This window comes from Eumetopias jubatus, unplaced genomic scaffold, assembly GCF_037043125.1.
Source record: "Eumetopias jubatus isolate StellerSeaLion01/CBP00866 unplaced genomic scaffold, mEumJub1_p1.0 scaffold_17, whole genome shotgun sequence".
NCBI lineage: Eukaryota > Metazoa > Chordata > Mammalia > Carnivora > Otariidae > Eumetopias > Eumetopias jubatus.
Window position 1 is genome coordinate 34,131,889 of NW_028274823.1, and position 20,252 is coordinate 34,152,140.

General features: G+C 40.8%; 1 protein-coding gene across 3 annotated transcripts in view; it reads right to left on the reverse strand.

The window, feature by feature from the left end:
* PLCE1 (phospholipase C epsilon 1) overlaps positions 1–20,252 on the reverse strand; it is a 289,717-nt gene that overhangs the window by 58,644 nt on the left and 210,821 nt on the right. For 2 of the 3 annotated variants that reach the window (XM_028098721.2, XM_088020229.1), the window contains exons 8-12: positions 7,389–7,571; positions 5,864–5,981; positions 4,902–5,058; positions 2,075–2,197; positions 1,853–1,989 (exon numbers count right to left, since the gene is read on the reverse strand). In XM_028098721.2, the coding sequence (XP_027954522.2) occupies positions 1,853–1,989; positions 2,075–2,197; positions 4,902–5,058; positions 5,864–5,981; positions 7,389–7,571 (718 nt within the window). The remainder of the gene's footprint in view (positions 1–1,852; positions 1,990–2,074; positions 2,198–4,901; positions 5,059–5,863; positions 5,982–7,388; positions 7,572–20,252) is intronic. The other variant, XM_028098722.2, reaches the window with a different exon arrangement.

Consider the following 20,252-nt stretch of genomic DNA (forward strand, 5'->3'; position numbering starts at 1 on the left):
ATGGCCATTTTAATTCTTGCCACTTTGGAAGAGAAGCTGGCAGTTTCTTACAGGGCTAAAGATGGGCTTTCTCATATGATCCAGCAACTGCCTTCCCAGGTGTTTACCAAAAGGAGTTGAAAACTTATGTCCACACAAAACTTGCACACAAATGTTTATAGTATCTTTATTCATAACTGCTAAAAATTGGAAGCAACCAAGATGTTCTTCAAAAGGTGGATGGATAAACAAATGGTGATACATCCATACGATAGAGTATTATTCAGTGATAAAAAGAAATGAGCTATCGAGCCATGAAAAAACACAGGGGAACCTTGAATACACCTTGCTAAGAGAAAGAAGCCAATCTGAAAAGACTACATATGAACTATATGATTCCAACGATAAGACATTCTGGAAAAGACAAAACTGTGGAGACAGTAAAAAGAGGTTCAGAGGTAAGGTGGGAAGAATGACCAGGCAGAGAACAGGGGATTTTGTATGACACTGCAATGGTAGCTACAGATCATTATACTTTTGTCAGAACCCATAGCATGTACAATACAAACAGTGAACACTAAACTATGGACTTCAGTTAATAATAATAATATATCAATATCAGCTCAACTGTCACAAATATACCATGCTAATAATGCAAGATATTAATAATAGGAAAAACAGTGTATGTGTGTGTGGGGAGGGTACGGTGGACCCTTGAACAACACAGGTTTGAACTGTGTGGGTCCACTTGTATGCAGATCTTTTTGATAAACACAGTATAATACTGTAAACGGATTTTATCTTTCTTATGATTTTCTTCATAATAATTTCTTTTCTCTAGCTTATTTAATTATAAGACTATAGTATATAACACACACATATTATATATATATATATACACAAAATATGGAGTAATCAACTTATCGTTATGTTATCAATAAGGATTTTCTGGTCAAGAGCAGGCTATTAGTAGTTAAATTTGGGGGGAGCCAAACATTAACATGTGGATTTCTGACTGTGTGGGGGATTGGCACCCTTAACCCTTGTCTTGTTCAGGAGTGAACTGTGTATGGGAATTCTCTGTACTTTTCAATCATTTTTCTGTAAACCTAAAACCGCTCTAGAAAAATAATGTCTATTAATTTTTTAACAAGTGCAACTACTTGACTAATCCATAGTTATGCATGTTTTGTGACTAGAGTTGAAAAAATTTAATAGCCTTAGTTGAGGACAGTGTAAGTTTTTGAGTAATAAAAAAGCAGCTGTATAAAAGAGGACAGTTTGTTTTTGCTTCTTTGCGTTTCTAGTCTCCAGAGAGAACAGAAGAGCAAACTAATGGGCTTACCATGCATCAGTGGTGGTGATCATAGTGGTGGTGGTGATCATAGTGGTGGTGGTGAGCGGGGCATAGGAGGCAGACATTCCAGGTTACACTCAGAAAAGTGTCCTGGATGCTGAGCAGGAGTGCTCTGCTCAGGTCACTAAAGATCTTCTTGTCAAAGGGCAGGCAATTCCCACCCTGGGGCTGAGCACCTGTCGGCCTGCAGGCAGGGAAACATTGGTGGTGCAGCACACACCTACTGGACATTTGGACATGGGTGAGAGAGGGTTTTTGATTGTCAGAAGGACTGGAAGTCTCTGTTGATTAAATATTCTGGAATGCCTAAACAGACTCACACAATGACAAATTTCCTTGTCGAAAATGCCAACAGTCCCCATCTCTAAGACAACTTGAAGGAATCCTCAAAGTGTCCCCCCTTCTGCAGGTACCAGCACGCCACGTGGGACAGGCTGAGGGGCTGTGTTACTGGATTTCCAACCTTCGTTTTTAGGTAGAAAGGTCTCCACGGAAATATTACATGGTTGCACAAACCTAGATCAGGCTGAAGGTCGCTGGTGTTTTCGTCGATTGTTAGGTTCGTATACAGGGGGGCCGACTCGGAGCCGGCTCGGTTGCAGGGCACGGCGTAGATGTCAAAGAGATCCTTCAGGTCCTTGCGGCTCCTCACGCTGGGCGGGGGATGGAAAACACTCCCGATTAGTATTGCCGCAAAAACGTGGGGCTGAGAAAGCCTCAGAAGAAAGCACGCCGTACCTGAATGATTTGAACAGCTCAACGAATTCAACAAAACTCATGTTACTGTCTGAAACCATGAAGCTCTGAAAACCCTTCATTCCTCCTTTGATCCTCCCGTGCCCGCTACTGCTGCTCCAAGCACTGCAACAAAGACATTTGGCCTTAACAGGCAAACCGGGGCCGGCGCGTCCTTCTGCCCCAACGGGCGCCCCCTGGGGAGCAACACCAGCGAAAAGATGGACCGCAAGTCATTTAAGATTGAGGCTCTTTTCCGGACTCTCTTGTCATTTCTCTCAAAATTAATCTACATTGTGTCAGAGTAAATAAGACATATGATGCAGCAAAACCACTTCATATTTATAGGCTACGTAATAAGGCCACAAGTCTAGGGTTAATATCCTTACACTAACCAAAACAGCTCTTTGAAATCACAGGTCAATGGGAGGACACAACTTGAACTCAATGTTTCTGAAGAAAAGTCATTTTTTCAAAAGTGCCTATGCTTTTTCAAAAGCACAACCTGTGGAAAAATCTGCACGTTCTTTCCTATATTCTAAATTACAGAAACATGTTCAGGAAGAAAGTCCTGAACGTATCAATGTCTTCTCTTTTCCCTTTCTTAACCAGTTATTAGATGAAAACAAGGAAGGGCTTTTAATACTAATGGAAAATGTGAGTCACAAAAATATTAAGAATGGAAAGAAGCCAATTCTGCCTAGAACATATCTGCACCTGCCAAGGCTGTATATTCAATATAAAAATATCAGTCCACTTGGTCAAAACTCAGTCTAGCTGTTTGACAACACTATTATTTTCTATACTGGTTTCCTGACAGGATAGTATAAGAAATGTTTTGATTGGTCTTTAGTCAAATCAATAAACACGATCTTTTCTTTCTTTCTTTTTCTTTATTTTCTTTCTTTCTTTCTTTTCATTTTTGTTTTTTGGGCTTTATTATTTTTTTACTTTTGAAATATTTCAAATATATAAGAAAGTATAAAGACTATTGTAATGAATAGCCAGTTTATACTGAATCTTCCTAACAGTGTTTATTCGTGGAGAATTATTTTGTGTTGATATCTGAAAGTCACCTCTGTACATGGAAGAGTATTACAAAGGATGGATTTGTAGTTGTTTGTAGGCATGGGCTGTTGATCCCCAAAGTGGTGTTGGAAGCAACAGGTGGAGGTTTAGGAAGAGGAAAAAGGTCTGACAAAGTTGCTTATCATTTGCATTTAAGCAAGTATGTTCCCTGTGTTCCTCCCTTCTCGTTCTGGGTCAGCCACTGTCTGCAGGAACCCTTCTCCCTTAGACTTTAGGGAACTGTCCACTCTCTCCTCTTCTAAGGCTCAGCCTTGCTTTCTCCTTGAACAGCATTTGGGCTAATTTTTCTTTTCTGGCCTTGTCTTATCTTTTGGTTTTAGCTTACTTGGTGGGCACTGACCCCTGTCCTCTTGTGGGAGGGCCCGATGATCTTGCATCTGGCATGTTAGTTCTACCTCTTTGAAAAGATTTTCCTCCCTTACTCTGTCCTTCCCATTGCTGTTCCTGAGTGATTGAAATAAAGGGAAAGCCACTTCATCCAAGTTCTCTCTGGGTATTTTATTTACCCAGGACACTGTAGAGGCTGAAATATAGAGTTCTGATTCTTTGTAGCTTTTCCTTTTGTTACAAACCTAAACTTGCCGAAAAGTTGCAAGAGTGGTACAAAGAATTCCCATGTACCTTTGACCCAGTTTCACCAAGTGTAGAACTCTGAATGTATAGAGCTTAAACTATGTTCATTATTCACATCGTGAAAGAAGGCTTCCCTGTAAAAGATGATTTACTGTAGGATTCTTATCAGTAGCAAACTTCCTTGAGAGAGAGAGAGAGAAAGTGTGTGTGTGTTTGTGTGTGTGTGTGTATGTATGTGCATGTATGAGTGTGTAATTAACGTTTCCAAAGCCAGTGTCTGCACAGACCCATTTCCTCCTACCACTCCTCTGTTCAATAAAGAGTACCTGTTTTATCTTGGTTCTGTCTGGAACCTCTGCATTTCTTAAACTTTTTGGGGGGTTGAGGAAGAAGGTATGGCATTCTAATTCCTTTGTTTTGCTTTCTTAATATTATTTCATCTGAGAGGGTAGATGTTTCAAATCTGTACTTTGCATGGACCTTATAAAATAATTTATTATAACACTAGCTTTAGAATTATACCTTAACATACCTAACTTGCTCTAATACATTCATTTCTCCAGACAGGTGTATCTTGTCTTATATAGAGAAGAGTATTAAATATATTTTACCTAACAGCAAAGGGTAAAGTGGCTTACTTTAAAACTTACTTTATTCCTCAGTTAGAACAGTGCTATCCAACAGAATTTTTTGCAATGATAGAAATGTTCTCTTTCTACATTGTGCAGTATAGCAGCCACTGGCCACTTGTAGCTAAGAACACTTTTAATGGGCATAGTGTGACTGAGGAACTGAATTTTAAATTTTATTTAGTTTTTATAGACTTAAAATCAAATTTAAAGAACCATCTTTTTTCCCCCGCTGTGGCCAGTGGTTACTATATTCGACAAGGCAGCTTCAGAAAATCACAGCTTGGGTTTTGTTAGTCCTACTGAAGGATTGGTCTGTCAAATAATTAGGTTAGGAGCAATTACAGTAATGCGAGAAGACAGGAGTGTAAAATCAGGAAAATTAGAAGCATTTAAAAATAGGAGTTTTTTCAGTTTTCAGTGTAACTGTTAAGTCAAAATTAGAGACAGTCTTTACACAGAGCACTGGAAGATGATGCCCTTCTATATAACTTGAATGATGTGAAGGGTCCTTCTGTTTTATCATGTTAAGGCCCCACCTGGACGGGCTCTTGTTTGAAGAAGACAGCACAGGGGAGGACACTGGCCTGATGGGAGATGATGTCCCGGCAGACAAGTTAGGAGACCCAGCTGTGGTCAAAGAGTGGGCTCTTCTGGAAGGCAGAGTGTTAGGAGGGCTCATGAAGGCATTTGCCTCTGTGAGAGAGAAACACAGAAACCAGACAATGACGCCAGGTTATCCTTTCCCTCGAAATCAAAGAAACACCAAAGCTGTTTCTGAATGTCTGAGCAAATCCTTCTATGTAAGCAATTGCTATACAAGAAGCATCAAAATATTCTGAGGAGTGGACTCATGTGGTGGGTTCTCAACCTTGGCTGCAGATCAGAATGATTTGGGGAGCTTAAAAATATAGAGATGTTCAGAGAGTGTTAGACTCAGTGGGGCTGGGGTGCCACCAGGGCATCCAGATATTTTTAAAAAATAATCTCAGCCGTGGTTGAGAATCACTGCTCTGGTCTAATCCACCACATTGATTTTGTATATCTCATATCTTTTGTCCATGAGGCCAAGTTAATTAATGAGAATTTTCTTCCAAGCACACTGAGCTTGCAGAAGTACCTCTTGGGTTCTACTATCTAGTTAAATACAAAGATAAGTATATTTAGGGGCACCTGGGTGGCTCAGTCGTTAAGCGTCTGCCTTCGGCTCAGGTCATGATCCTGGGGTCCTGGGATCAAGACCCGCGTCGGGCTCCCTGCTCAGTGGGAAGCCTGCTTCTCCCTCTCCCACTCCCCCTACTTGTGTTCCCTCTCTTGCTGTGTCTCTTTCTGTCAAATAAATAAATAAAATCTTTAAAAATAAATAAAGATAAGTATACTTAACAAGACAAATAGTTCTGTTAAGAATGTCCACAGTACTTAAATCACAATTGAAAACCAGATGCATATTTTCCCTATAAAACAAAAAAAAGAACCCTCAGATGTTGGTAGGGGGTTTTACCGGATTCTTCTTGCTCATTCATGTCTTGAGGGTCGGAACCACTCCGGCTGCGACTCTCCCTGTGCATTTTGGTCTTCCGCGTGGCCATCTCGTCGTCAGCCGCCTCTCCACTCTCACCCTGGGAACACACACGTGCCAATATTCCTCGTTCTGGGTTTCTCTCCCTCCCGGCACTGCTGCGGTTCAGGCAGGACCCTATTTTCTGACTGCCCCACCTTCCACACGCCCCCCACCCCAAACCAGTACAGACCCCTGTGAAGGCTGACCCAGGAGTCTTACGTTACACTACCCCACTTGTTTTTCCCGATATAGCAGCACTCCCTGGGGGAGGTGGCTGACAAGAGCAGACACACAGCCCCTGGCATCTCTACGTAGAGACCAAATTATGAAGCAGACAAAGCTTGGCTTAGGCACCAACAGCCTTTCATACACAAAATGTGGGACTTTTTCTAGATAACCATGGAGAAAATACACTATCATGTTATAGTGATAATCTCCATATAATGAATATAGAATATGTAGTGGTAACTAACCAAATATTTTCTGTCATGGTAAAAACCATAAGTTCTACCACTTTAACCATTTTTAAGTGTACAATAGAGTAGTGCTAACTCTATGTGCTTTGCTGTGCAGCAGATCTCTAGAACTCTTTCCTCTTACAAAACTGAAACTCTAGACGCAATGGAAAACGGGTTCCCCTTTCCCCTTTCCCCCCAGCCCCTGGCATCCACCATCCTACTTTCTGTTTCCAAGAGCTTGACCACTCTAGGTACCTCATCTAAGTAGAATCATGCCACATTTGTCCTTTTGTGACTGGCTTATTACACTTAGGGTGATGTCCTTCAGGTTCACCCACATTGTCGCGTGCCAGGAATTCCTTCTTTTTTAAAGGCTGAACACTATTCCATTATATGTATACCTCACCTTTCCTTGATCTTTCATTCATGGATGGACATTTAGGTTGCTTCTCTTGATACTGTATTTTAAGTTGTATTCTACATTGAGCATTTTGGCCTTTTAAGACCTATATAACCGGATCCCTGGTCTTTTTAGCCTTTGCTTGCCACCACAGAGCCTATGCTCCAGCATGGAGCATGAACCCAGAACTCCGCATGCTTCCCTGCACAAGCCAAGTCTTTCGTGCTTCCCTCCCGCCACCTCTGCCAGAAATGCTCCCCTCCCGCCCTCACAGCGCTGTCTGTCTGATCCTTCAAGACCCATCTGTCGGCTTCCCTGCGAAGCCTCTCCTGTCTGCATCCTGGCCCTGGATCTTCCTTATGTCTGCTCCCATAGCACTCTGTAGATGGCTTAACCATGACTCCTACTGAGTCCTCACTGTTTGAGGCCCCTGACTTTTTCAGGTGTTGACACAATTCCCAACACTGGGCCTGGCACCAGGAGGTGCTTGGCAAGTGCTTGCATTTCATTTGTTCCATCTTGTCCCCACCCCAAATGCGCTAAGGTGATGTAGACCATACAACAGTCCTGGATGATGGGGTCTGAGGCGTCATAAATAACACTCTACCCTTATAAGGGTTTTCTTCTTTTTCTTGGTGGTGCTTATGCCCAAGGTGTTGTTTCTCTGCACACTGGGCTTCTCAGCACTCTTTGCGGATATCCCAAGGCTGGGATTGCGTGTACTCCATCGCCGGCCACCAAACAGCTCCACAGCATGAGCCAAAGTTGGGCCTTCATACCGTCCGTCCTCCTGTAAGAGAATCACATTCTGAATGCATGAGGGAACAGCAAGCAATGGGGAAGTCAACAGATGAATGGCTTCTAGTAAATTCCCAGAGGTGGAGGAGCACAGGCAGTTACGGAAGACTAGAGATCTGGCCACCCAAGTGGCCCTGTGTCCTAACTGTCAGACTCTGTTGGGAGTCTCATCACATCCTGTTGTCCTGGTCACATCCCTGCTGAGTTCCAAGGATGTGCTACGGGCAAGTGGGATGAAAATAGACTTCCCTTCCCAGTTTCAGAGGTTACATTCCAGAATTACCACTGTAGGAATATTCAGGAAAGGTTTTTCTTTTTTTATTGTTGTTGTTTGTTTTTTACCTAGTTTGATGCTTGGGACAGTATGACTTGAAATACAGAGTATGTGGCATTTACTTCAGAGGGTTCTGGGAGATAACCATAGAGAAAACATATTATTAAATAGTTGGTGCACACCTGAAACTAATGTAACATTATGTGTCAATAACTATACTCAGTAAAATAAAGAAAGAAAATAGCTGGGCTGCTGTCCTCTTGAGTGACTGATAACCAAGGATAGAGAGCCCAGGGCACTGAGAACACCATGCATATTATGATGCTGTGAACAGCGAGAAGATCCTTGTCTTGAAGCAGGCATGCTTCTCCCCAGGTAACTCTGAGCTACATGCGCTGGGGAGCAGCAGGGATTTACTCATTAAACAACTGCCAACAATTCTCCCTCTAAGTCAGGGAGGCTGGTTAATAAAACCACAAAAAGTCATGTACGAATTAAAGCCAATATGGATGAAATTTCACAGGTTGTATAAAATGGACCTTTTAAAATTAATTTCCACAATTTACTGTCTTTACTTTCTGCAAGCTTTTAAGGCCAGCTCTCCTTTGCAACTCCAAAGAGGAGCTTGTAAATAGGTTTGCTTTGTTGTAGATGCTCTGTAAATAATAAAGGGTCTTTGTGTGTGTGTGTGCTGGCTCCTTCACCCTAACGTTCAATTGCTATCTCATTTTATGATTTGAGGTGTGACCTCCCACTTCCTGCATCCTGTTATGGATCCCAGGATGCTGAGTGACTTGGATGCTTGATGTGGGAAATCTTTTGGTGATCTCTGATGGACATCTGGGATTTATGCCTTCTATTAATCATTTCTCTTTTCTCTAACCATACCTCAATTTTACTGTATCTCTTTCCACTGAATACAGTCTTTTTTTTTTTAAAGATTTTATTTATTTATTTGAGAGAGAGAGAGAGATAGGGAATGCACACTAGCTGGGCGGTGAGGGGCACAGGGAGAGGGAGAAGCAGGCTCCCTGATAAGCAGGCAGTCCAATGGTGGGCTGGATCCCAGGACCCTGAGATCATGACCTGAGAGAAAGGCAGACACTTAACCGACTGAGACACCCAGGAGCCCCTGGGTACAGTCTTGAGTTTATCAATCAAGATGAAACATCTTCCCTTGACCAATGGTTGGCATAAGATCCAAATAAGTCAATCTGAATCTCCCTCCTTGAAAAATGAACCCTGAATACAATGCTACTGAGAATGAAGGTTGGAGATCATTCTTTCCTGATGCAGGCCTATTCCCTGTGAACAAGTCACTATAATTGACTTTAAAGTGGAATCAACATTTCATGCCACAATTTCATAAATAAATTTTAACTACCTTATTGAATATCATATGCTGAAAGAAATTTTGTAAAAATGTTATCTATGGGTTTTAACTAACACTTTAAAAATTTAATAGATCCCATCATTAAAATTTAAAACTTCTGCTCTGGAAAAAACATTGTCAAGAGAATTAGAAGATAAGCCACAGACTGGGAGAAAATGTTTGCCAAAGAAACATCTGATAAAGAACTGTTATCCAAAATATACAATGAATGAAAGTGAAGGGGAGGAGCAAGATGGCAGAGGAGTAGGAGACCTGGATTTTGTCTGGTCCCAGGAATTCAGCTGGATAGGGATCAAACCATTCTGAACGCCTACGAACTCAACAGGAGATTGAAGAAAAGAATAGCAGCAACTCTCTGAACAGAAAAGCGACCACTTTCTGGAAGGTAGGACATGCGGAGAAGTAAATCCGAGGTGATATTTGGGAGGATAGATGGTGGGGAAGGGGGCCTCCGTTGGCTGCTTCTGGCAAGTGATAGAGCAGCAGAGCACAAAATCGGAACTTTTAGAAGTTGGCCCCACTGAGGGACGTCGCTCCAGTGGCTAAGTGGGGGGTGGAATCCCCTCTGGGACAGTGTGGTCTCAGGACCTTCGGGGTCACAGAAAGACCGGGGGTGCCTGAGTGCGGCACAAAGCTCCCAGGTATCAGAGCAGGGAAGTTGGCTGCAGGGATGGAGCCGAGGAGCGGGCTCTCAGCTCGCGGTTGCCATAAATGGGGATCCGTGGCACAGTTGGGCCACTGCTCCTCCAGCAGGGACCCAACAAGCAGCAGATCTGGGGAGACTCCCCTTCCTCCCTTGGGCGGAGCAGCGCGGGAGCTCACCGCAGGGATCTGCTGGGTTTGGAGACTCCACATGGGGTCATGTGCCAGAGATAGAAACGCTCAGTCACAGGCCGGGTGAGCACGGAGTGCAGCCGGAGACCAGGTGGACAGGAGTGACTGACTGCTTTTCTCTGGGGGTGCACTGAGTAGTGAGGCCCCGAGTTCTCAGCTCCTCTGGGGCAGAGATTGGGAGGCCGCCATTTTCACTCTCGTCCTCCAAACCTGTACCAAAAGCTTGCAGGGAACAAAAGATCCCGAGAGCAAACCCGAGCAGATTACTTAGCCGAGACCTACAAGGGCAGGGCAATTCCGCCTCCGGCAAAGACATTTGGGAACCACAGCAACAGGCCCCTCCCCCAGAAGATGAGCAAGAACAGCCCCCCAAGACCAAGTTTACAGATCAATGAGAATTGCAAAAGTCCAGCGCTAGGGGAATGCTGCACATAGAATTCATGGCTTTTTTACCATGATTCTTTAGTCTTTCAAAGTTAATTTTTTTAATTTTCTTTTTTTTTTGAAATTTTCTTTTCCCCTTTTTCAACCATCTTATCAATCCCTTTTTAAAAAAATCTTTTTTATTTTTCATTTTTAGAGTCATATTCTATCCCTTCATAGTAGTTAACCTTATTTTTGGTATATATACATATATATATATATATATATGTTGTTCTTGCTTTAAAATTTTGAGATACAGTTTCTTCTAACAGACCAAAATATACCCTAAATCTCTAGTGTATGGCTTTGTTCTAGTCTCCTGCCTGATCACATTCTTTCCCCCCCTTCTTTTTAATTCCTCTTCTTTCTTTTTTCAACCAACTTCTTATCTTAAAATTCCTTTTATAAAATCTTTTGTAATTTACATCTTTACAGTCATATTCCATCCCTTCATCATATTTACCCTTATTTTTGTACATATATAAGTTTTTCTTTCTTTAAAATTTTGGGAGGCACTTTCTTCTAACAGACAAAAATACGCCCAAAATCTAGTCTGTGGCACTGATCTATGCACCAGCCTGATCATATTTGATCATATTCTTTTTTTTTCTTATCTTTTTCTTTTTCTTTTTTCTTTCTTTCCCTTTCTTTCCCCCCAGTTTCAGGTCTCTTCTGATTTGTTTAGTATATATTTTTCTAGGGTCGTTGTTACCCTGTTAGCATTTTGTTCTCTCATTTATCTATTCTCCTCTGGACAAAATGACAAGATGGAAAAAAAAATCACCTCAAAAAAAAAAAAAAAAGAACGAGAGGCAGTACTGACTGCCAGGGACCTAATCAATATGGACATTAGTAAGATGTCAGAACTAGAGCTCAGAATCATGATTTTAAAGATCCTAGCTGGGCTTGAAAAAAGCATGGAAGATATTAGAGAAACCCTTTCTGGAGAAATAAAAGAACTAAAATCTAACCAAGTCAAAATCAAAAAGGCTATTAGTGAGGTGCAATAAAAAATGGGGGCACTAACTGCTAGCATAAATGAGGCAGAAGAGAGAATTAGTGATATAGAAGACCAAATGATGGAAAATAAAGAAGCTGAGAAAAAGAGAGATAAATACCTACTGGATCATGAGGGCAGAATTCGAGAGATAAGCGATACCATAAGACGAAACAACATTAGAATAATTGGGATCCCAGGAGAAGAAGAAAGAGAGAGAGGGGCAGAAGGTATATTGGAGCAAATTATAGCAGAGAACTTCCCTAATTTGGGGAAGGAAACAGGCATCAAAATCCAGGAGGCACAGAGAACCCCTCTCAAAATCAATAAAAATAGGTCAACACCTCAACATCTAATAGTAAAACTTAACGAGTCTCAGAGACAAAGAGAAAATCCTGAAAGCAGCTCGGGAAAAGAGATCTGTAATCTACAATGGTAGAAACATTAGACTGGCAACAGACCTATCCACAGAGACCTGGCAGGCCAGAAAGGACTGGCATGATATCTTCAGAGCACTCAATGAGAAAAATATGCAGCCAAGAATATTATATCCAGCTAGGCTGTCACTGAAAATAGAAGGAGAGATAAAAAGCTTCCAGGACAAACAAAAACTAAAGGAATTTGCAAACACAAAACCAGCCCTACAAGAAATATTAAAAGGGGTCCTCTAAGCAAAGAGAGAGCCTAAAAGCAACATAGACCAGAAAGGAACACAGACAATATACAGTAACAGTCACCTTACAGGCAATACAATGGCACTAAATTCATAACTTTCAATAGTTACCCTGAATGTAAATGGGCTAAATGCCCCAATCAAAAGACACAGATTATCAGACTGGATAAAAAAACAAGACCCATCGATATGCTGTCTGCAAGAGACTCATTTTAGACCCAAAGACACCCCAGATTAAAAGTGAGGGGGTGGAAAACCATTTACCATGCTAATGGACACCAAAAGAAAGCTGGGGTGCCAATCCTTCTATCAGACAAATTAGATTTTAAACCAAAGACTGTAATAAGAGATGAGGAAGGACACTATATCCTACTTAAAGGGTCTATCCAACAAGAAGATCTAACAATTGAAAAAATCTATGCCCCTAACATGGGAGCAGCCAATTATAAGCCAATTAATAACAAAAGCAAAGAAACACACTGACAACAATATAATAATAGTGGGGGACTTTAACACCCCCCTCACTGAAATGGACAGATCATCTAAGCAAAAGATCAACAAGGAAATAAAGACTTTAAATGACACACTGGACCAAATGGACTTCACAGATATATTCAGAACATTCCATACTAAAGCAACAGAATACACATTCTTCTCTAGTGCCCATGGAACATTCTCTAGAGTAGATCACATCCTAGGTCACAAATCAGGTCTCAACCGGTACCAAAAGATTAGGATCATTCCCTGCATATTTTCAGACCACAATTCTTTGAAACTAGAACTCAATCACAAGAGGAAAGTCAGAAAGAACTCAAATACATGGAGGCTTAAGAGCATCCTACTACAGAATGAATAGGTCAACCAGGAAATTAAAGAAGAATTAAAAAAATTCATGGAAACCAATGAAAATGAAAACACAACTGTTCAAAATCTTTGGGACGCAGCAAAGGCAGTCCTGAGAGGAAAGTATATAGCAATACAAGCCTTTCTCAAGAAACAAGAAAGGTCTCAAATACACAACCTAACCCTACACCTAAAGGAGCTAGAAAAAAAAAAAAAAAAAAACAGCAAATAAAGCCTAAACCCAGCAGGAGAAGAGAAATAATAAAGACGAGAGCAGAAATCAATGAAATAGAAACCAAAAGAACAGTAGAACAGATCAATGAAACTAGGAGCTGGTTCTTTGAAAGAATTAATAAGATTGATAAACCCCTGGCCAGACTTATCAAAAAGAAAAGAGAAATGACCCAAATCAACAAAATCATGAATGAAAGAGGAGAGATCACAACCAACACCAAAGAAATACAAACAATTATAAGAACATATTATGAGCAACTCTATGCCAGCAAATTAGATAACCTGGAAGAAATGGATGCATTCCGGGAGATGTATCAACTACCAAAACTGAACCAGGAAGAAATAGAAAACCTGAACAGACCTATAACCACTAAGGAAATTGAAGCAGTCATCAAAAATCTCCCAACAAACAAAAGCCCAGGGCCAGATGGCTTCCCAGGGGAATTCTACCAAACATTTAAAGAAGAATTAATACCTATTCTTCTGAAACTGTTCCAAAAAATAGAAATGGAAGGAAAACTTCCAAGCTCGTTTTATGAGGCCACCATTACCTTGATCCCAAAACCAGACAAAGACCACATCAAAAAGGAGAATTACAGACCAATATCCTTGATGAACATGGATGCAAAAATTCTCACCAAAATACTAGCCAATAGGATCCAACAGTCCATTAAAAGGATTATTCACCACGACCAAGTGGGATTTATCCCTGGGCTGCAAGGTTGGTTCAACATCTGCAAATCAATCAACGTGATACAATACATTAACAAAAGAAAGAACAAGAATCATATGATCCTCTTAATAGATGCAGAAAAAGCATTTGACAAAGTACAGCATCCTTTCTTGATCAAAACTCTTCAGAGTATAGGGATAGAGGGTACATATCTCAATATCATAAAAGCCATCTATGAAAAACCTATAACAAATATCATTCTCAATGGGGGAAAATCTGAGAGCTTTCCCCCTAAGGTCAGGAGCGCGGCAGGGATGTCCACTATCACCACTGCTATTAAACGTAGTATTAGAAGTCCTAGCCACAGCAATCAGACAACAAAAAGAAATCAAAGACATCCAAAATGGCAAAGAAGAAGTCAAACTCTCACTGTTTGCAGATGATATGATACTTTATGTGGAAATCCCAAAAGACTCCACCCCAAAACTGCTAGAACTCATACAGGAATTCAGTAGTGGCAGGATATAAAATCAATGCACAGAAATCAGTGGCATTCCTATACACCAACAACAAGACAGAAGACAGAGAAATTAAGGAGTCAATACCATTTACAATTGCACCCCAAACCATAAGATACCTAGGAATAAATCTAACCACAGAGGCAAAGGATCTGTACTCAGAAAACTATAAAATACTCATGAAAGAAATTGAGGAAGACACAAAGAAATGGAAAAACGTTCCATGCTCATGGATTTGAAGAACAAAGATTGTGAAGATGTCAATGCTACCTAGAGCAATCTACACATTCAATGCAATCCCCATCAAAATACCATCCACTTTTTTCAAAGAAATGGAACAAATAATCCTAAAATTTGTATGGAACCAGAAAAGACCCCGAATAGCCAGAGGAATGTTGAAAAAGCAAAGCAAAGCTGGTGGCATCATAATTCTGGACTTCCAGCTCTATTACAAAGCTGTCATCATCAAGACAGTATGGTACTGGCACAAAGACAGACACATAGATCAATGGAACAGAATCGAGAGCCCAGAAATGGACCCTCAACTCTATGGTCAACTAATCTGTGACAAAGCAGGAAAGAATGTCCAATGGAAAAAAGACAGTCTCTTCAACAAATGGTGTTGGGAAAATTGGACAGCCACATGCAGAAGAATGAAACTGGACCATTTCCTTACACCACACACAAAAATAGACTCAAAATGGTTGAAACACCTAAATGTGAGACAGGTGTCGATCAAAATCCTAAAGGAGAACACAGGCAGTGACCTCTTCGACCGCAGCTGCAGCAGCTTCTTCCTAGAAACATCACCAAAGGCAAGGGAAGCAAGGGCAAAAATGAACTATTGGGACTTCATCAAGATAAAAAGCTTTTGCACAGCAAAAGAAACAGTCCACAAAACCAAAAGACAACCGACAGAATGGGAGAAGATATTTGCCAATGACATATCAGATAAAGGGCTAGTATCCAAAATCTATAAAGAACTTATCAAGCTCAACACCCAAAGAACAAATGATCCAATCAAGAAATGGGCAGAAGACATGAACAGACATTTTTCCAAAGAAGACATCCAAATGGCCAACAGACACATGAAAAAGTGCTCAACATCGCTTGGTATCAGGGGAATCCAAATCAAAACCTCAATGAGATATCACCTCACGCCAGTCAGAATGGCTAAAATTAACAGGTCAGGATACAAGAGATGTTGGTGGGGATGTGGAGAAAGGGGAACCCTCCTACAGTGTTGGTGGGAATGCAAGCTGGTGCAACCACTCTGGAAAACAGTATGGAGGTTCCTCAAACAGTTCAAATTAGAGCTACCATATGATCCAGCAATTGCAGTACTGGTTATTTACCACAAAGATACAAATGTAGGGACCCGAAGGGGTACGTGCACCCCAATGTTTATAGCAGCAATGTCCACAAGAGCCAAACTGTGGAAAGAGCCAAGATGTCCATTGACAGATGAGTGGAAAAAGAAGATGTGGTATATATACACAATGGAATATTATGCAGCCATCAAAAGGAATGAGATCTTGCCATTTGCAACGATGTGGATGGAACTGGAGGGTGTTATGCTTAGTGAAATAAGTCAATCAGAGAAAGACATGTATCGTATGACCTCACTGATATGAGGAATTCTTAATCTCAGGAAACAAACTGAGTGTTACTGGAGTGGTTGGGGGTGGGAGGGATGGGGTGGCTGGGTGATAGACATTGGGGAGAGTATGTGCTACGGTGAGCGCTGTGAATTGTGCAAGACTGTTGAATCACGGATCTGTACTTCTGAAACAAATAACGCAACATATTTTAAGAAAAAAGAAAAAGAAGAAGATAGCAGGAGAGGAAGAATGAAGGGGAGTAAGTCATAGGGGGAGACGAACCATGAGAGATGATGGACTCTGAAAAAGAAACTGAGGGTTCTAGAGGGGAGGAGGCTAGGGGGATGGGTTAGCCTGGTGATGGGTATTAAAGAGGGCACATTCTGCATGGAGCACTGGGTGTTATGAACAAACAATGAATCATGGAACACTACATCAAAAACTAATGATGTAATATATGGTGATTAACATAACAATAAAAATTTAAAAAAAAAGAAATGGGCAGAAGACATGAACAGACATTTTTCCAAAGAAGGCATCCAAATGGCCAACAGACACATGAAAAAGTGCTCAACATCACTTGGTATCAGGGGAATCCAAATCAAAACCTCAATGAGATATCACCTCACGCCAGTCAGAATGGCTAAAATTAACAGGTCAGGAAACAAGAGATGTTGGTGGGGATGCGGAGAAAGGGGAACCCTCCTACACTGTTGGTGGGAATGCACGCTGGTGCAACCACTCTGGAAAACAGTATGGAGGTTCCTCAAAAAGTTGAAAATAGAGCTACCATATGATCCAGCAATTGCACTACTGGGTATTTACCCCAAAGATACAAATGTAGGGATCCGAAGGGGTACGTGCATCCCGATGTTTATAGCAGCAATGTCCACAATAGCCAAACTGTGGAAAGAGCCAAGATGTCCATCGACAGATGAATGGATAAAGAAGATGTGGTGTATATATACACAATGGAATATTATGCAGCCATCAAAAGGAATGAGATCTTTCCAGTTGCAACGATGTGGATGGAACTGGAGGGTGTTATGCTTAGTGAAATAAGTCAATCAGAGAAAAACATGTATCATATGACCTCACTGATATGAGGAATTCTTAACCTCAGGAAACAAACTGAGGGTTGCTGGAGTTGTGGGGGGGTGGGGGAATGGGTTAGCCTGGTGATGGGTATTAAGGATGGCACGTTCTGCACGGAGCACTGGGTGTTATACACAAACAATGAATCATGGAACACTACATCAAAAACTAATGATGCAATGTATGGTGATTAACATAACATAATAAAAAAAACTGAAAGTGAGCAAAAAAGAGTGTGGGAATGAAGAAATAAAACCACAGCTGACCTTGTACAATACAGGTTGGAACAGCACCTGTACACTTATGTGAGCATTTTTTATAAACACAGTATACTACTCTAAAAAATACATGTATACAATGAAAACTTAAAACTCAACAATAAGAAAACTAACAACCCAATTAAAAAAAAATTCCGAAGACCTCAACAGACACTTCACTAAAGAAGAGATACAGATGGGAATTAAGTATATGAAAAGATGTTCCACATCATATAGCATCAGGGAACTGCAAATTAAAAGAAGATACCACTACAACACTTATTAGAATGGAAAAATCCACAACACTGACACCACCACATGCTGGTGGGGATGTGGGGCAATAGCAACAAGGATTCATCCTAGTAGGAAAGCAAAATGGCACAGCCACTTTGGAAGGCAGTGAGGCGGTTTATTACAAAAGTAAGCATTCTTTTACCATACAATCCAGCAGTCATGCTCCTTGGTAGTTATCCAAAAGAGCTGAAATCTTAGGTCCACACAGAAACTTGAACATGAACATTTATAGCAGCTTTATTCACGATATTAAAACTTGAAAGAAACAAAGATGTCCTTCAGTAGGTAAATGGATAAACAAACTGTGGTACTTCCACACAATGGAGTATTACTTAGCCATAAAAAGAAATGAGCTATCAAGTCATGAGAAGACATGGAGGAATCTTAAATGCATAAAAGTGAAAGAAGCCAATCTGAAAAGGCTACATATTCTATGATTCCAATGAAATGACATTCTGAAAAAGTCAGAACTATGGAGACAGTAAAAAGATCAGTGGTTTGCAGGGGCTGGGGGGGCAGGTAGGGTGAGGTAGGGTGGGAGGAAGAGATTAATAGGCAGGGCACAGAGAAGTTTTAGGGTAGTTAAAATATTCCATGTGATATTATAATGATCGATATATGTTATATGTTTGTACAAACCTATACAATATACAGCGCCAAGAATGAATCCTATGGTAAACTATGGATTTTGGGTGATCGTAATATACCAATGTAGATTCATCCTTTGTAAAATATGTACCATTCTGCTGAGTGATGTTGACTGTGGGGGTCACTATTCATGCATGGGGGGCAGGAGGCTTATGGGAAATCTCTGTACATTCCTCTCAATTTTATTGTGAACCTATAACTGCTCTAAAAAAAGAAAATCTTTAATACAAAAGTTTACTAGACCCATACCATGTACATGTAAAATAATTAGCCTCTACTGCTTTGGTATTCTAAATTCAGAACATCCTAACATGGGTTAAGCTTTACCTTTAATAGAAATATTTCAGGCCTGGAAAAGGCATATGCCTTTGTTTAATCTTTAAAGGAGACTTTCTGGGAACTGAAACGTAGTTTGACTCTTCTAATTTGTTCAAAACAATAAACTTGGTTGGGATGGGTGAAAGATGTACCTTCTCTCTTTTTAATTTGGGAGAAGGTCTATTGTGAGTGAAACTACATTCTCAGTTTTAGAAAATAGTTACTTTCATTTTTTAAAAAAGATTTTATTTATTTATTTATTTGTCAGACAGTGAGAGAGAGAGAGCAGGGGGAGTGGCAGGCAAAGGTAGAAGCAGACTGCCCGCTGAGCAGGGAGCCCGATTCAGGGCTCTGTCCCAGGCCTGGGATCATGACCTGAGCTGAAGGCAGACACTTAACCCATTGAGCCACCCAGACGTCCCAAACAGTTACTTTCAAACACAAGTATTTTAGTACTAGTAAATGTAAATTGATCTAATGGAAATAGTAACAGGAGATAAAGCAAAAGATAATAGTGACATTTATAATGAAGCCTAGAAATACAGAAAAATAAAAGAAGTTCATGTGGACATTAGGATCAGGAAACTGATTCCTTAAAAAGTATTCATGCACTTTTACCCCTTGGCATTATCTTTGCATATGATATTTTGGAGACCATTTAACTAATCTAATCCTTTTAATAAATCCTCCCCCCCCCCTGCTTTTTTAAGGCTGGCCTTAAAACTTTTTTCTCTGTTTCCTGAAAACAGATTTTCAGAATCTGTTTCTGTTGCTTACAACCAAAGTTCACCTGAGAACCCTGTTCTGAACCTTTTCAGATTCCCAGAGATCTTTCCAAATACCCAAGATTATGGGTTCTCAGCTCTGCCTATGCAACCTCAAGCCAAAGCTCATGATACAAGTCTTTGTTCCATACCCCACATCAAATCTCTGGGGCTTACCTTCTTTTATTTTCCTGTATTCCTAGGCTTCATTATAAATGTTGCTGTTCTTTCTTGTCTTTTGCTTTATCTCCTGTTACTATTTCCATTAGATCAAATACACTTATTATTACTAAAATACTTGCATTTGAAAGCAACTTCATGGGGTACCTGGGTGGCTCAGTCCGTTAAGCATCTGCCTTCATCTCAGGTCATGATCCCAGGGTCCTGGGATTGAGCCCCAGGTCGGGCTCCCTGCTCACTGGGGAGTCTGCTTCTCCCTCTCCCTCTGCCCCCCCCTCATGCTCTCTCTCAAATAAATAAAATCTTTAAAAAAAGAAAAGAGCAACTTCATACACATTCATCACTCAAGAGGACTCCAATGTCAGAAAAATAATTTTCTTTTTTCTTTTAAAGATTTATTTATTTATTTGGGGGGTGCAAAGGGAGAGGGAGAGAGGGTCTTAAGCAGAGCTGAGAACTCAGCTGAGGTTCCTCGCTGAAGGTGGAGCTCAATGTGGGGCTCAATCTCATGGCCCTGAGATCATGACCTGAGCCAAAACCAAGAGTTGATACTCAACAGACTGAGCCATCCAGGCACCCCAGAAAGATTATTCTCTATATAAGCCCTTCCCAAACTGGGGATAAAGAAATATTCTTACAGGGCTGTTAACATGA